Source organism: Oxyura jamaicensis, chromosome 24 (assembly GCF_011077185.1).
Source record: "Oxyura jamaicensis isolate SHBP4307 breed ruddy duck chromosome 24, BPBGC_Ojam_1.0, whole genome shotgun sequence".
NCBI classification, from domain to species: Eukaryota; Metazoa; Chordata; class Aves; order Anseriformes; family Anatidae; genus Oxyura; species Oxyura jamaicensis.
In genome coordinates, this window is record NC_048916.1 from 6,139,647 (window position 1) to 6,153,618 (window position 13,972).

Below are 13,972 nucleotides of genomic sequence, written 5' to 3' on the forward strand. Positions count from 1 at the left end.
GGGGGGGGCATTGGTGCTGAGGGTTGAGGGAATGGTAGCCAGGGTCCCGTAGCAGCCAGGGGGGACCATGGTTGTTGGGGATCCATGGGTGTTGGGGGTTGAGGTAGCTGAGGGGACCCCCCATGGTAGCTGAGGGGACCCACAGGTTCTGAGGGACCCATGGGTGCTGTGGGGGCCCGTAACCACCCGGGGGACCCGCAGCTTCAGGCCCATCCTGCCCTCCCATGGGCGTCAGGGCTGGGCGTGGAGGCAGTCCTCGCTGCCCTCGGAGGAGGGAGGCCCCAGCCCCCAGGTTTCCGCTGCCTGACAAAGACCTGGGTGGCGCATCGCACCGTGCCGAGGAGCTCTCTCCTCTTCCTCCCCCCTGAAAAGCTGCCCCTGCTTCACGCCATGCCGAGGGGACAGGCCCTGGGCGCCTGGGCGCTTCTCGCCAGCCTGGCCATGGCCGGGTTGGGTGTCCAAGGTAAGTCCCCAGGGCGTTGGGTGCTGAACCCTGTGGGTACGCGGGGATGGATGGCACCCCCGGCATGCCGTGCTGGTTTTCTGGGGTTTTGGGGCTGGGGTTTTCCATTACAGCTCCTTGGCGTGAGGTTTACGGGTGTCGGTAGGGAGGAAGGAATGATTTGGTGCAACAAGTCTTGAGGATGGGCTCACCCTCGTGGCTCTATCAGCCCGCTCAGGACTGGGACCATTGCTGTGGCAGTCTGGATGCCGTGGTTTGTCTGTGACGGTGCAGACTTGCCTGACAGTGACACAGCGTGTGGCTGGACATGGCACTACTCTGGTATTATTCCGAAGTAGTCATGGGCTTTGTACCCAGCACATGTACTCCAGCAAGAGAGGCTGTACTCTGTTCTCTGCTCCAGTGCCCAGCAAGTAAGACAGGGAATTTGCTCTCCACTTGCAGGCTCTGAAGGTGATGCGTTTGGGCCAAGGAAGTAATTCTGTGCTGTTTTTTTTTTTGTTTGTTTGTTTTTCTTTTTTTTTGATGGTTTTCACTAAGAATGTTTGTTTTCAGTATCACCCTCTGCAGGGTTTTGCCTTGCTTGTTTGAGCTCAACTCCTCTCCTTGTTGGGGAAAACATTTCACTCACTGTTGAAATGTCTCTACTGCAGTTGCACTTCATTACCAAAGCAATCTCTGGGCAGGATGAGGCTCCGACACGCAGTCTGAATGGAGTCCAGGTAGAGAACCTGGTTCCAGTTGGTTTTCGCTCAAAGGAAAATTGGATCTGTCCACTACTACCCAGAGCTGCACCTCTTGAACACTGCACTGCTTTTGCACTGGGCCATCTGCTTTTTTTTGCAGAGGTTTCTGTTTGCAGGGTCCTTTCCGTGTCTCGGGGGACAGCGTAATGCGATGCTGTCTATAACAGCCATCTCTGTGAGTGAGACTCCTAAGCTCTGCTCCACTGCGAGGGCTGAGGACTCAACTGTCAAGCTCTCTGCTCTCCTTTGTTTTACAGGACAGACAGTAATTGTGAAAGAAATAAATGGGAGGGTGTTCCTGAACTGTGGATCAGACAAAACAGTAACATGGTTAAAAGATAATCAGGAGATAGCAAACACAACGGAATTGGACTTGGGTGCAATTTACGACGATCCCAGAGGCACCTATATCTGTGCAAAGGAAAAACAACACCTCGCTCTCCAAGTGTACTATCGAAGTAAGTGTCAGAAGCCCTGTTTCTAAAGCCACAGGACTGCTTGGAGTTTTTATGCAAATTTTTAAGGGAAATACTGATTTCACAGAGCCTGTGGCTGGTTCTGCCCGTTGGTGAAAGTCTTGCTGTCTCCTGTCCTAGGTCGTCCTGGCTCAGATGGGCCTAGGTGGCAGGGCATCCACTGGGGTTGGAGGCAAGGGTCAGGGTCCGGGCCGGGGTCCTGCTCTCAGTCCTTGTGTCCTTTTGTGTTTCCAGTGTGCCAGAACTGCATCGAAGTGGACGCTCCCACCATCTCGGGGATTGTGGTTGCAGATGTTATCGCCACCGTCCTCCTGATGGTTGCTGTGTACTGCATCAGTGGCCAAGACAAGGGACGCATGTCACGAGGTGAGGGGAGAGCCCTGCTACCTGCCTGCAGCTGGGGACAAGTGCCTGCCTCTAGGAGCTGCATGGTGGCCTTTCAGGGTGCAAGATGCAGGGGCTTTTTACCATGTTTCCCAGAAGAAATAAAAGCACAGAGCTCAAAGCAGCCAGCCCCTTGGGTTTGTCTGCAAATGCTCACGACGCTGCCCGTGATTCCGCCAATCTTTGACCACTGTCTTTCTTTTTTAGCTTCTGACAGGCAGAACCTGATTGCCAACGAGCAGCTCTACCAGGTGAGCGTGCATGCACACGTGTGTACGCATTTGGGTGTGTGTGCATGGGTGACAGGAGCTCCTCAGGGCTGGAATGGTGTGGCCATGATGGCACCACTGCTGGGGGAGTGGCGTATGAGGTTGGAGATTACTCTCTGCTGGGGAGTTTGCAGCTCCCTCTCCCTGAGCGATGCAGATGATGGGGCAGGCTCAGCTACCCCATGCCTCTTATGCTCTGGGGTTGTTAAACTCAGGGGGAGTGGGGAGAGCGTGCCAGAATCTTGGCGAAGGGAGGTTTAGGCCAGCTTCCCCTGTACCCAGGGCTGGACAGACGCAGTTGTAGCTCACCTTGCCTTTTTTTTTTTCCCTTAGCCCCTTGGTGAGCGGGATGATGGACAATACAGCCGGCTGGCACATGCCAAGGGCCGCAAGTGAAGCGGGAAGGCAGCGGGGCCAGTGACTGACTCCTTCACACCAGGATTACTGCTACAGCAAAGCCACTGCCAGTACCAAAGAGCACCGACACCTGGCCCTGGCACTGCCTTTGTGAACTCACTGCTGGCAGAAGAGAGTGTTGCTTTTTGCCTGGAGAGCCCTCCAGATCCCTGCGAGGACGGGCTCTTTGTAACATTCTGCTCTTTCCACGACCTGTTGTGTTTCTGTATTCCTCTCATTAAAGATGAGCCTGTTCCGTCGCCTCTCTGCTCCATCAGTTGTGTTAAGGCCCGAAGAGCCACGCGGTCACTGGGGAAGATGTGTGTTGGATGTGGTCTGCCTGGATCTCTGCAGAGCCCTAAGGTTCCTGCCAGTTCTGGTAGGACACTGCTCTGCCAGTGCAGACAGGGGGCCGTGGCAGTGCCTGGATAAAAATGACATTCAGGCCCATTTCTGAAGCTGGGGATGGGGAACTTCTTGAAGGGAGAGGGTTGCTGCTCCTGCCTCATGTAAATTTTCTTCCAGAACTGGGGAGTGGGGACAGCAGGAGCACAGCAACACTCAGCAGGGTCTGCATCACTCCTGCTAAGTGCCTGGCCAGAGCTGGGGGTGGCAGGAGGCAGCAAACCATAGGATGTTTCCTCTGCACATGCAGGGCTTGGCATCTAACTGCAGTCCCCAAACCTCAGAGGCCTGCCAGGTCCCTGGCACCCAGCTAGCCTGCAAGCAGCCTCAGTGCTTTGGGGAGTGAAGCATGAGCAAAGAAGCAAGCTGTGCTAGCTGCCCAGCAGAGCTTGTGTGGGCTGGACCCAGAGAGGAAATGGAAACTGCGAAGGGGACCAAAACTGCAGCACAGACCATGCAAAACACGTGGCAGCAGAGCTGGCCGGGTAGTGAAGGCCGGAGACAGCCCTCAGTCCCCTCAGCTCCGATGTTCTTGGGAGGCTCCCCCACGCTCCTCTACCTGAGCATGGCCAACACGGGAGGCAGGTTGCTGGCAGGATCAGCTAGCAGTTAGAAACCTCAGGAACCAGGTCATCCCCCATGTGCCTGCTGCATACAGCTGTAGGCTGTGTTTTCCTGCTTTTCTCAGAATATGGGTTCCACGTATCTAAGGCTTTAGAGGGCACCAGGCTCTGAGCTGACTTGTGCCTCGATGGTACAATGCAAGCACCAAAAGAGCTCACGTCCAGTTTCACACTCAATGGAAACTGGCCACAAATCTGGTACGTCTGACATGGCAAACAACGTTTGGTCTGTACACAGCTGTGGGTGCACTGCACATGTCTGTACAGGAATCACTGAGTGATCAGGCTTAGCAAAGAAGAAAGCGACCATTTTCCTGTGGTGTCAGCTCTTTAAACAACAGCATTTTGCTCTTCACATCTTCACGGTATTTCCCTTTAACTGCTCTGGTGCAGGGTGAGCCTGATACGGCCATTAGAGGCCGAATGTGCTGTGTCCTCCTTCCAAAGCCATCTGAATAGGACCTTATTAAAGAAGTGACCATCAGGCTGCCTGGTTCACAGCAGTTTCATGGCCATCAGACCTCAAAAACATGTAGCAAAGATGGTTGTCCACAGCCAGACAGCAGGAGAAATGGCAGGTCTGCTCTGCGCACAGCAGCCAGGGAGCAGGGGCAGCATTTACAACGGGGCTGGTTGTGGGAGGCTCCGCGCCTCACCCCTGGGAGGACACAGCAAAGCTCTGTGGTGCAGCTAACGCAGAGGATGTTGTCACTGGATGTGCGCTGATCCCACTGAGATAAGGAGAGCGTGGGATGGCACTGCTGGGGCAAACACTAGGCAAGTAGACGGCCCTATAAAAGGAAGAAGTACCAGGGTGTAGCTTGAAGCAAAATTTGTACACACGGAGCAATCCAGGCTTCTCACATCGCACCATGGCAGTGGTCCCTATGGCTAGGCTGAGTAAGCTTCCCTGGAGCAGTGCTGATGTGAAAAAGATGAGAACCCGACCCAGAATAGTTTCAGAGCTGCTGGGGGTTAGTGCTCTCTGTATCTTGCAATCTCCCTCCTTGATGTTTAATGCTTTGTATGGTAAACCCAGCTGTACTGCCTTCAAACCACATCCTGCAGGGTAAGTACAGCAGTCTCAAGCAAGAACTTCGCTGGGGTATTCATCTCCCCATGCCGAAACTCTAGGGCTAAGCCACCCCCAACCCCCACCACTGCTGCTGTTTCCTCTCTTCAGAGCTGTTGCTCTGCAGAGCAACAGAAATGTGGCTTGCTCAGACAGGCAGTCTCAGGCCAGAACTGTTCCCACACGTTAAGCATCTCTGCTCCTTACGTTACGACCTGTCCCACTGCTGCTGCTTTGGAAACTCCAGCCCTTCACATCATGCAGATTTGGAACTGCTATGCTGAGTTCAAATAGATTTTGTTTAATAGAGGCATAAACACGGGAAATCTTTTCAATGCATATCTGGAGGTTCCGCCTCCCATTTTATTAATATATTACAATTTTTAAATGTATATAAAGAAAGCTGAAACACCTTTACCAATGGCAAGGCAGCCTGCCATCTTTCTAATAAAACCCAAGCAGAACTCAAGTGGGGAAAGAAAGGACAGCCGACAAGGACAGATCATGAGCATCTGCAAGGGACGATAGTTCTGGAAAATGAAACTCCATCAGCAAATGTACTTGTACAGCCTTCAGGGCACAAGCCAGTCAAATTAATGTTTTTATCCTAGACTATGCTATCCTAGACTACACTATACAATATCAGTAAAAACAGAGTCCTTGAAGGCTCAGGGATGAGGACAAAAACCAAAAGAGTTAGATGCTCCCTTGGATTTTGTGGGTCCTGAGCATTGCCTCTATGGTCCCAACACGTTCCTTTAAATTCCAGCAAACAAGCTGCTGCAGAACAGCGTGCTGGTCCTGGGGCTGAGCCAAAGGGTCTCAGTTCTAATCTGGGAAACACAAAAATCCCTGCTGCTCTGTCTCAGTTGGACTGCAGAGGTGATACTCATTGATTGCTAAATGAGGGTCAAATCTTAGCTGTAATATCTAAGAGCCCTATAATTTAATAGTAACAAAGATCTAACGCTCAGCCAAGCACTTTAATTTCCTAGCTGGCTTTCAGATGACATGGGAAGGTGCCAAATTCCCATGTGAGCCATTAAGGATGTCCTGACAAAGGTGTGAAACACAAAGGACCCTGGAAGCAAAGGGGTACTCAGCCCCCCCCATTCCCACAGAAGGGCAGGGGGCTGCACAGGACCCCCTCTTCACCCACCAGCTACCCAGGAGGCACAAGGAGCAAGTGGAGGCACTCAGAGCAGAAATGAAATTGGAGGGAAACATCAGCATGTAGCTGGAGCAGAGAGAGAGGAGTACAAGTAGAAAGGAGGCCAGGAACAATGAGTGAGGCTCCAGTCCTTTAATGAGAAGGAAAACTTCTCTTGCCAACAGTCTCATTTGTTTCTTATCCCTAATGTCAGACTGAAGGAACATCTTGGGGTGGGACACCATATGGCAGGAGGATTCCTGTCCCGCCCAGCCACCTGGCTTACCCCAAAACACCTGGGCCTCAGAAGACCTGCAGAGAACCAGTAGCAAGCTGGGCAGAAGCACTCGACTCCTCTGCCACTGTTTTCCATCCAGCCTGTCTTCTGTGGCAATTTCAGAAGCCCCTGGATTCCAGGCCCGCATACACCTCCCGCTGGCCTTTCCGGATGGGCTGTGGGAACAGCAGAGGTGTTAGTTCAGGAATCTTTATTCACATACCATCAAACGCTCCAAGGTCTTGGTCGACACAATACTTAGGAAAAAAACACAACAGAGAGACCAGGTACAGCACTGCTTTGGCAATGTGCAGGCTGCAGGAAGCTGCAGTTCTGCTCCTGACTCCCTGTGTCAGAGAAGGGGCTCCATCCTCACCACCTTTTTCCCCCACCCCTTGGGAAACTTGGAGGTGGACTGGATGCTTCTTCAACGGAGAAACAAAGGACAAATGCTACAGATTGCCAGCTCTGGTTACCCTTCCCAGCCCGCAAAGAGAGGTGGAAAAAAAGCAGGTTCTCCATACCTCATAGTCCGGGTTTGGAACAGGGGGAGGACGCTGCATCTTCTGACCTGCAACAGAGACAAAGAGGGGTCATCCTTGGTGATGGTTCTTTTAACATAGCACGATGGACTTTTGCAGAGTTGATCCCAAGGTAATGCATACCATGGGTAACGTTGTACGGCTCTGTCATGGGCATAAAGCTTTTAAAGACCCCCTGCTGCAGTCAGGAGGCCTCATCACTTAGGAGGAAATCCATCTTTCTTCTTCAAGAAGAACTACTTGAGAACAAGAGAGCCCCATGACCACAGGCCCCGGCTACAGCCCCCCAAATGGGTACCTGATCTATACTCCCCTGCCTTGGCAAGATACATAGATGTGTATCTGTGTGCATCACAGCAGCCTGGGAAATGGTTTCCTATGGGCAGGAAGCCTCTGACACAACACAGCAGCCACATCTGGCCCCTACAGAAGGCTGCCCAGAGCAACAGATGTGGCTGTCGGGAGCGGAGTTTGGCAAGGCCTTGGGGGCTTGTGGGGAGCAGAGGATTCTCTCACTCAGCAGGGGAAGTGATTTGTTTAGCACTTAGCGGACATCACAGAGAGCAGAAACGTCCGAAATAGCTCTTACCTCGTGGCCGACTGCCAGCACCAGCGCTCGGTCTCCCCTTCCTGTCTTTGCTGAAGTAGTAGACCAAAATCAGCAGCCCAAAGGTGATGAGCAGATCCGCGACGATGATCCCTGTCACAGTCAAGGTATCCAGCTCCCTACAGTTGGTGCACACTGCCAGGAGGAAAGACAAAGGTGCTCAGAAGCCAGGTACCCCATCTTGTCAGCAGAGGGCTAAGGGAAAGGCTACAAATCCAAGACATCAGTCAAGTACTTTCTTCTCTCTATGTCTGGGCCTTACTTAATCTGTTAATGCTAGCAGAAAAGATAATGGTTTTGAGTGGGGAGTAAAGAGCAAACAGAAAGGAAGGAGGAAGGCACAGACCATTATATCCCCTCTCCATTTCAACCTGCATACAGTCTCAGGGACCAATGTGTGCAATACCTTCACTACACTCTGCTGTTTTGCATGGCCTGAGCAAGGCATCTCCTAGAACATCACTGCTTTTCTCATGCCTGGCTAGTTTTAACCCCTGCTGCCTCGGCTGCATTCTAAGTACTGAATGTACAGCAGCTGCCCAAATCTCACAGGGCTCAGAGGCTTAAAACACTGTGTCAGGGTGTTTAGGTGTCCAGAACCTCGCAGGGAGATTCATTTTTGCCAAAACTGTGCTTTTAGACTCTTATTGTTCGTGCAGAGCAGGAAGAACCTCTGCAGAATAGCATTCACTCAGCCCCACAGCACTGAGAATCAGGCCTCATCTCCTTTAACATCTGTCAGTGAAAGATGTAGGCTTTACCTCTAGCCCATGTAGATTCTCACAGACTAAGTGCTTTTTCACTCACCTCTGGCCACCAGGTACATATGGACCTTCTCATTATTTGATGTACAACTCAGATTGAGAGGAGAACTGTCATGATTCTCTATAACGTAGATATTGTTGCCAGACTCTGAGGTTTTTGGACTCCACGTTACTGGTTCAGGGAAGGGACAAGAGACTGTCACCGTGGTTCCGGAAATATACACCTGGAATTCTTCATGGGAAGATGGGCCAACAAGAAGGGAAATCACCGTTACAAAGAGCTTCTGGCAAGCTTCCCTGCCCACCCTTGATTCCACCACAACAGTTTTCTCTGCTCATTCTTTGCTTTTACTGAACAATGTAAATTCCATATGTATGCAATTTTCTGCATGCACATTTACTTTTAGTTTTTACACTCCTCTCTTCACAACACTAGGCAGTATCAAAATACCATCGCAGAATGTTCAACTTTATGTTGGAGTCTGTCCACACACCACTGATAGTTGTGCTTATCCGCGTGTTTGCTGGTCCCTGCAAATATCCAACCCTGCTTGAAGACCACTAACAGCAACTAGGGGCAACTCATTATAGTTGATTTCTGAGAACAGTGATGGCAGTAACAACTAAGAAACAGGAAATGTTTCCCTCCCAGCGAACTGCTTGAATTCAAATATTTCTAGTCCTTGCCCATGAAGCATCTACAGCTTTTATATCATACCATATAATTAAGAATGCCAGTAAAATACACTTACCCCTCTGTTCTGCATCAGAAACTGCAAGGAAACAAATAGTATATTTAGGCAAATCAGCCCACTGTTATCCCATTGCTTGCCGCTCTCTGAAAATGCCCAACCCTACTTCAGGATCACTAACAATAATTAGGGACAATTCACATCAGCCAATGGACAGATATTTTCTTCCTATCGTACAATATTTTTATAATTCAAATACTAGGAGTTCTCACCTGTGAGGCATAGCTGGTCTTTTTAGCATAATAAATCGTTAAGAATGCTGGTAAAATACACTTACCATCCTGAGCTGCGGTGCCAACTACAAAAGAAAGAAAAACGTGTTAAGCAAATTAGCCGCTGATATCTTATACTTTTCCTATTTCAAGGATATTGTTTCTGAATTCAGCTCATTGAAAGACATGTTAATACTCTTATATTTGTGCTAAATAAAGCATTCTGTTAACTGAGACAGGATGTTGTTTTAAAATGAAGTATTTTTCCTTGGAAGCCATTTTTAACATAGAGTAATGCAGAACAGAAATTTGAATGATTTTTGAGCCTGTTTAGAAAAAGGTTTACTGCAAGGAGTACGCCCAGCAATTTTGCTTTATTACCATGGGCCAAGGAGTGCTGGAAAGTCATGCCTGTTTTCTGCAGTGAGAGCAGCTGTGCTCTACAACAGTATGCCACTGGCAGAATGGACCCTGACGCTCGATTTAAGTCTGTAAAGTGGTTTACCTTCATGATTTTTTCTCTCTTTGTAGGAAACAAGTAGCCCCATTGAAGTCTGGAGCTGAAGTATTATAAAAAGTTTTTAGGAGGTTTGAATCAGACTTGTGATCTGCTTTAAAAATATTTGTTGATAGAAAGTAACCTAAGTAAGTAACGGAATGAGGTGTATTTAAGTGTTTAGTGCTTTTGTCTCAATCCAGGTAATGCCTGCTCTACAATAGGAGCTACTTATAACAAAATTGTAGATTTGAAATTACACGGGCATAGGACTTCCCTGGAGAGAAGGCTATCTGATGATTTTTTCTTTGTATAAAATGAAATTAAATTTGAAAAAGAACAAGACATTGCCAATCCAAATGTTCTCAATTTCCTCACAGAATAGCAGTTGGTATTTGCAGCACATTGGCACAGTAGTTGTAGTCTTACAGGAGTTATCTTTTAGTTACCTTTCAAAATTATCTTTCATAGTTACCAGCTTCTTTATAGCCTTTACAAATACTTCTCATTTCATCTTAAAACAGCTTTCTAAATGCTGGTCAGTTCAAACTGGTAACGTGGAAATGCTGCCCCTCCCATGGTATCACAGTGAATCTGAACACAGAATGGAAGTTATTCACCCTTGATCACAAAATGATTTAAGAAAAGCACATGACTAAAGACTAGAAATAAAATAAGAACTAAAGCTCAGACCCTCATAGTTTACACTGCTGTGGAAAGCAGTGCCTGAAGGTCCAGCTCTTAACTTCACCCACCCTGCGGCATAAATTTTGGAGACCATGTATTTTAGCGAATCAGCTAGGAAGCAGAAATTCCCTAGGGACCTGTAGCCTGAGAGGGTTGAATTCCCATTTTTCTGTCCTCTGAGGGGAACACTCACTCTGGGAGCAGCAGCTGTACTTGCCAGTTTCAGAAGATGTGCATGCATGTACTTTGCAAAACCAGCTGCATGCTCCCGTGCTTTCTCTGCTGCAGCCCCTGGCAGCCACCCGTCGGACCCCAGTGGACTTCTGGCCAGCTCTACTCACCCACACACAGCAGGAGTCCCAGGAAGGGCAAGGACAGCTCAAACCTCATCCTTGTGTTCCTCCTTCTCTTGCTCTTCTCTACCATTGCCAATCAGATTGGCATCACTAAGGCTGGCTGTGAAGGAAGAAAGAACACGTTGGCGTTTCAAGTTCTTGCTTACAAAAAGAGGCCCAAGATATTTTTTTTCCTAGAATTGTGTACAGCAATGAATGGAGCAGTGCCGAGGAGACTCACTGTTTCCAGTGAAACCAGCAAGCAGCCAAGAAAGCCAGAACGCAAACGATAAAATGAACCCACTTCAGGAAGCGTGGAGGCTCAAAATGTCTTCCTATAACGTCATTGGCAGCAAGGGGTGGCTGCTCTGCACCAGCGCAGTTGGAGACTTGTTGTAACTGCTTTAGGAGCAGCCGGAGAGATAAACAAGCCCGTATTCATAACAACTTTTCGACATGAGTATTTCTGAAGTTCAAACTACTGCAAGCAACTTAACATACTGAGGGAATCAACATAGGAACCAGAAGCACTACAAGAAGCTCAACACCTAGAAACACCGCATGGCCAGCAGTGCTCAGACACATCTGACACTCTGTCCCCTCAGAGGATTTAATATAATCAGAGTTTGGGTTGGAAGGGACCTTAAAGATCACCTAGTTCTAACCCCTGCCATGGGCAGGGACACTTCCAATGAGACCAGGTTGCTCAAAGCCCCATCCAGCCTGGCCTTGAACAATCCAGGGATGGGGCAGCCACAGTTTCTCTGGGTGGCCTGTTCCAGTGCCTCACCACCCTCATTTAAAAATTCCTCCTATCTGATATAACCTATCTATCCTCTTTCAGTTTAAAGTCATTACTCCTTGTCCTATCACCGCACTCCCAGACGAAGAGCTGGCACTGGTTCCTCTCAGAGCTTTTCCGTGGACCAACTTCGAGTTTTAAACCCGAATCCAAGTGGCCTGATTCCACTAGATGGGGCTCCTGCCCCTGCCAGCGTGCTCTGCTCAGCATGCCTACCTCTGCAGCGTGCAGCACCGAGCTTTCTCCTTGCAAACTTGTGCTTCAGGCAGCGCAGACCTCCTCAGAGCTGGCGGGGACCTTTTCAGGCTTTGCAGGGGTGCTGGCATGCCGAATACACTGTCTTTGTTCTCCTGTGCTCGAAGCCTACAGAGGTAGCAGAGATGCTGTTAACGGTTCCGAGAGCACTGGGGATTTTTAGGGTACGTGTCGAAGCAGACACTCAAGGCTTCCCCTTCCACAAAGGTGCCCTACGCTTCGGCACCTGCTGAGCACATCTCAAGGGACCCCAGATGTACAGGTGGATGGAGCTGGCTCCTTGCTCCTTCCCCAAAACCTGCTATTTAACGACATGGCTAATCACAATGCCGTGGGCCTTTATTTAATTTATTGAGGTGCTCCCCTTCGCTGTCAGACTTTTTTACTGGTCTGTTTCAAAATGAAAAATAATTATATTATTGTTAACGGTGCTGGGGACTTGGTGCTCTTTTACCAGCTGGATTCAGCACGTTTTGAAACAAGACGCTGAAGGTTAGTAAAAGATTGCAAGTGAAGACTGGAGGAGACCCTCCTCCCCAGTTTGTGCATTAAACAACTCTGGTCCTAACCGAGAGCCAGTGTTGTTGCTCAGTGGCCAAAGGGCAACAACAGCGAGAAACATACTTGTCCTGCTGGACTCTGCACAGGCTGCCTGAGGGTAAGAAGTTGCTGCTGCGCAGATGGTTTTAGGAGGTACCAGCCCAGTCTGCGGGAAAGATGTGGAGCTGATGTGACGATGGCTGGAATGAAGCACAACAAAAGGCCAAAGTGCTAAACTGGAAACTCCTACAGCCTGACTGCCCTGCCGGATGAGTCGATTACCTGTCACACAGATGCACTGATCCATGAGGAGCTGGGGGTGCCTGAGGGTTTTCTGCAGTGATCGGCATGTAATTGGTGGCATGGTGTGCTGAAGAACGCCATGAACACGAAACCAGCCCAGTGGGACAGAGCCAAAATCAAATGACAAGCTGGGGAAAGGAGCTGTGGAGTCGTGCTCTAACCACACAATTGTGAACATGTGTAAGGGAAAGTCCCAGCACCAGGGCTGTATACTTATCTCCACTTGCCTCCCACAATCTAAAGAGAAAATCCTGTTTTATTGTCTAGAAAACATTAGCCGATGCTGAATTTTTTTTTGCCCCTGCCTTCCAAGCATGAACTGCAAGTAAAATGTCCTGGTAGCAGGGTGGTTTTGAAGTTACAGCAAGAAGTGTGTCAGACAGATGCCACTGCATGGCCTCACCTCGAGACTGGGCTTTTTCAGGTGTGAAAGTCACTCCTTGGACTAGACTTCGTTATTTCAGTCTGCACTGACTGCTTATCTCTGAGCCATTTGGGAGGAATGGAGTCTGGGGAACCACACGGCTCTAGGAACCGCTTGCTGCAGCTTTAAATGTTTTTTAACACCTCGGTAAAGCACAGTAAGAGCCAACTGCTTGAGCTGACAGGCAGAGAAGATTCCTGAGTGATGGTCCCTGCACAGCCAGCCAGCCAGAGGCAGCCTGCTGCAGCTCTGCGCTCTGCACGGGACAGATCTGCCTCAGCATCCTCAGAAGATGCTGCTGCACTGGGTATGTTTTCTTTCCCCATGGGACCACTATAAAAATGAATTTTCAGACTGGAAGAATTGAAAGAATCAGTTCCCCAAAGAACAAACTCTAGGAGCCATCATCAGGATCACATTTCCCTGCTTGCCAGCAGAGTTTATACATATGCAGTGAATAATTCCTCTCCTCCAAGGAGAGCCAGTCAAGACCCAAACATTTGATCTGACACCGCTGCAATTACAACAGATCAGCTTCTTTCAAATCAAGAAAGTCTCGCTTGGAAAGACTGGACCAGCCTCTCACACCTGAGCAAGAATCCGGTGGTTAAAAAGCAGAGCCTGTGCAGACGTGCTTCAAGTTCAGACCTGAGCTGATGTTGCTGAGCAGCAATTACATCTCCTAGGACTGTTAGAGATCTGCAAGCTATTCAAGAATGCAAGTAATTCTGCAGAACCATCAACCATAGCTAGGGTTAATCCCATCCAGCACATCTGACTTGAATGCACTGAAAATAATGCCCATGCTCTGCACCTGGAGCATACACAGTGAGCTCCACATGTCTGGGATAAGTCAGTCTACATACAACATGGTAAAATGACGAGTCGTATGACAGACATTAATTAGTGCTCAAGATAAAGATCTCCCGGGCAGAATAAGATGACAGAACTCAGGAAACATACACAGAGTTTATGTTTATGCATAAACCGTA

General features: G+C 49.2%; 3 protein-coding genes across 3 annotated transcripts in view; 1 reads left to right on the top strand and 2 right to left on the bottom strand.

Moving 5' to 3' along the window:
- Positions 1 to 161, bottom strand: part of ZW10 (zw10 kinetochore protein) — a 12,502-nt gene extending 12,341 nt beyond the window's left edge. Inside the window, exon 1 of the mRNA XM_035345891.1 lies at positions 144 to 161. Within this exon, the coding sequence (XP_035201782.1) occupies positions 144 to 161 (18 nt within the window). The remainder of the gene's footprint in view (positions 1 to 143) is intronic.
- CD3D (CD3d molecule) lies at positions 43 to 2,994 on the top strand. Its single transcript, XM_035346223.1, has 5 exons — positions 43 to 463; positions 1,467 to 1,667; positions 1,920 to 2,051; positions 2,277 to 2,320; positions 2,672 to 2,994. The coding sequence occupies exons 1-5, from the start codon at positions 160 to 162 to the stop codon at positions 2,732 to 2,734; spliced, it is 744 nt and encodes a 247-aa protein (XP_035202114.1). The 5' UTR covers positions 43 to 159; the 3' UTR covers positions 2,735 to 2,994.
- A 3,128-nt stretch (positions 2,995 to 6,122) lies between these two features.
- Positions 6,123 to 11,279, bottom strand: CD3E (CD3e molecule). The gene is made up of 8 exons (XM_035346231.1): positions 10,898 to 11,279; positions 10,663 to 10,777; positions 9,204 to 9,224; positions 8,927 to 8,947; positions 8,218 to 8,406; positions 7,393 to 7,545; positions 6,786 to 6,832; positions 6,123 to 6,437 (listed from the first exon to the last, which is right to left on the bottom strand). The coding sequence occupies exons 2-8, from the start codon at positions 10,745 to 10,747 to the stop codon at positions 6,381 to 6,383; spliced, it is 573 nt and encodes a 190-aa protein (XP_035202122.1). The 5' UTR covers positions 10,748 to 10,777; positions 10,898 to 11,279; the 3' UTR covers positions 6,123 to 6,380.
- Positions 11,280 to 13,972: the final 2,693 nt, after the last annotated feature.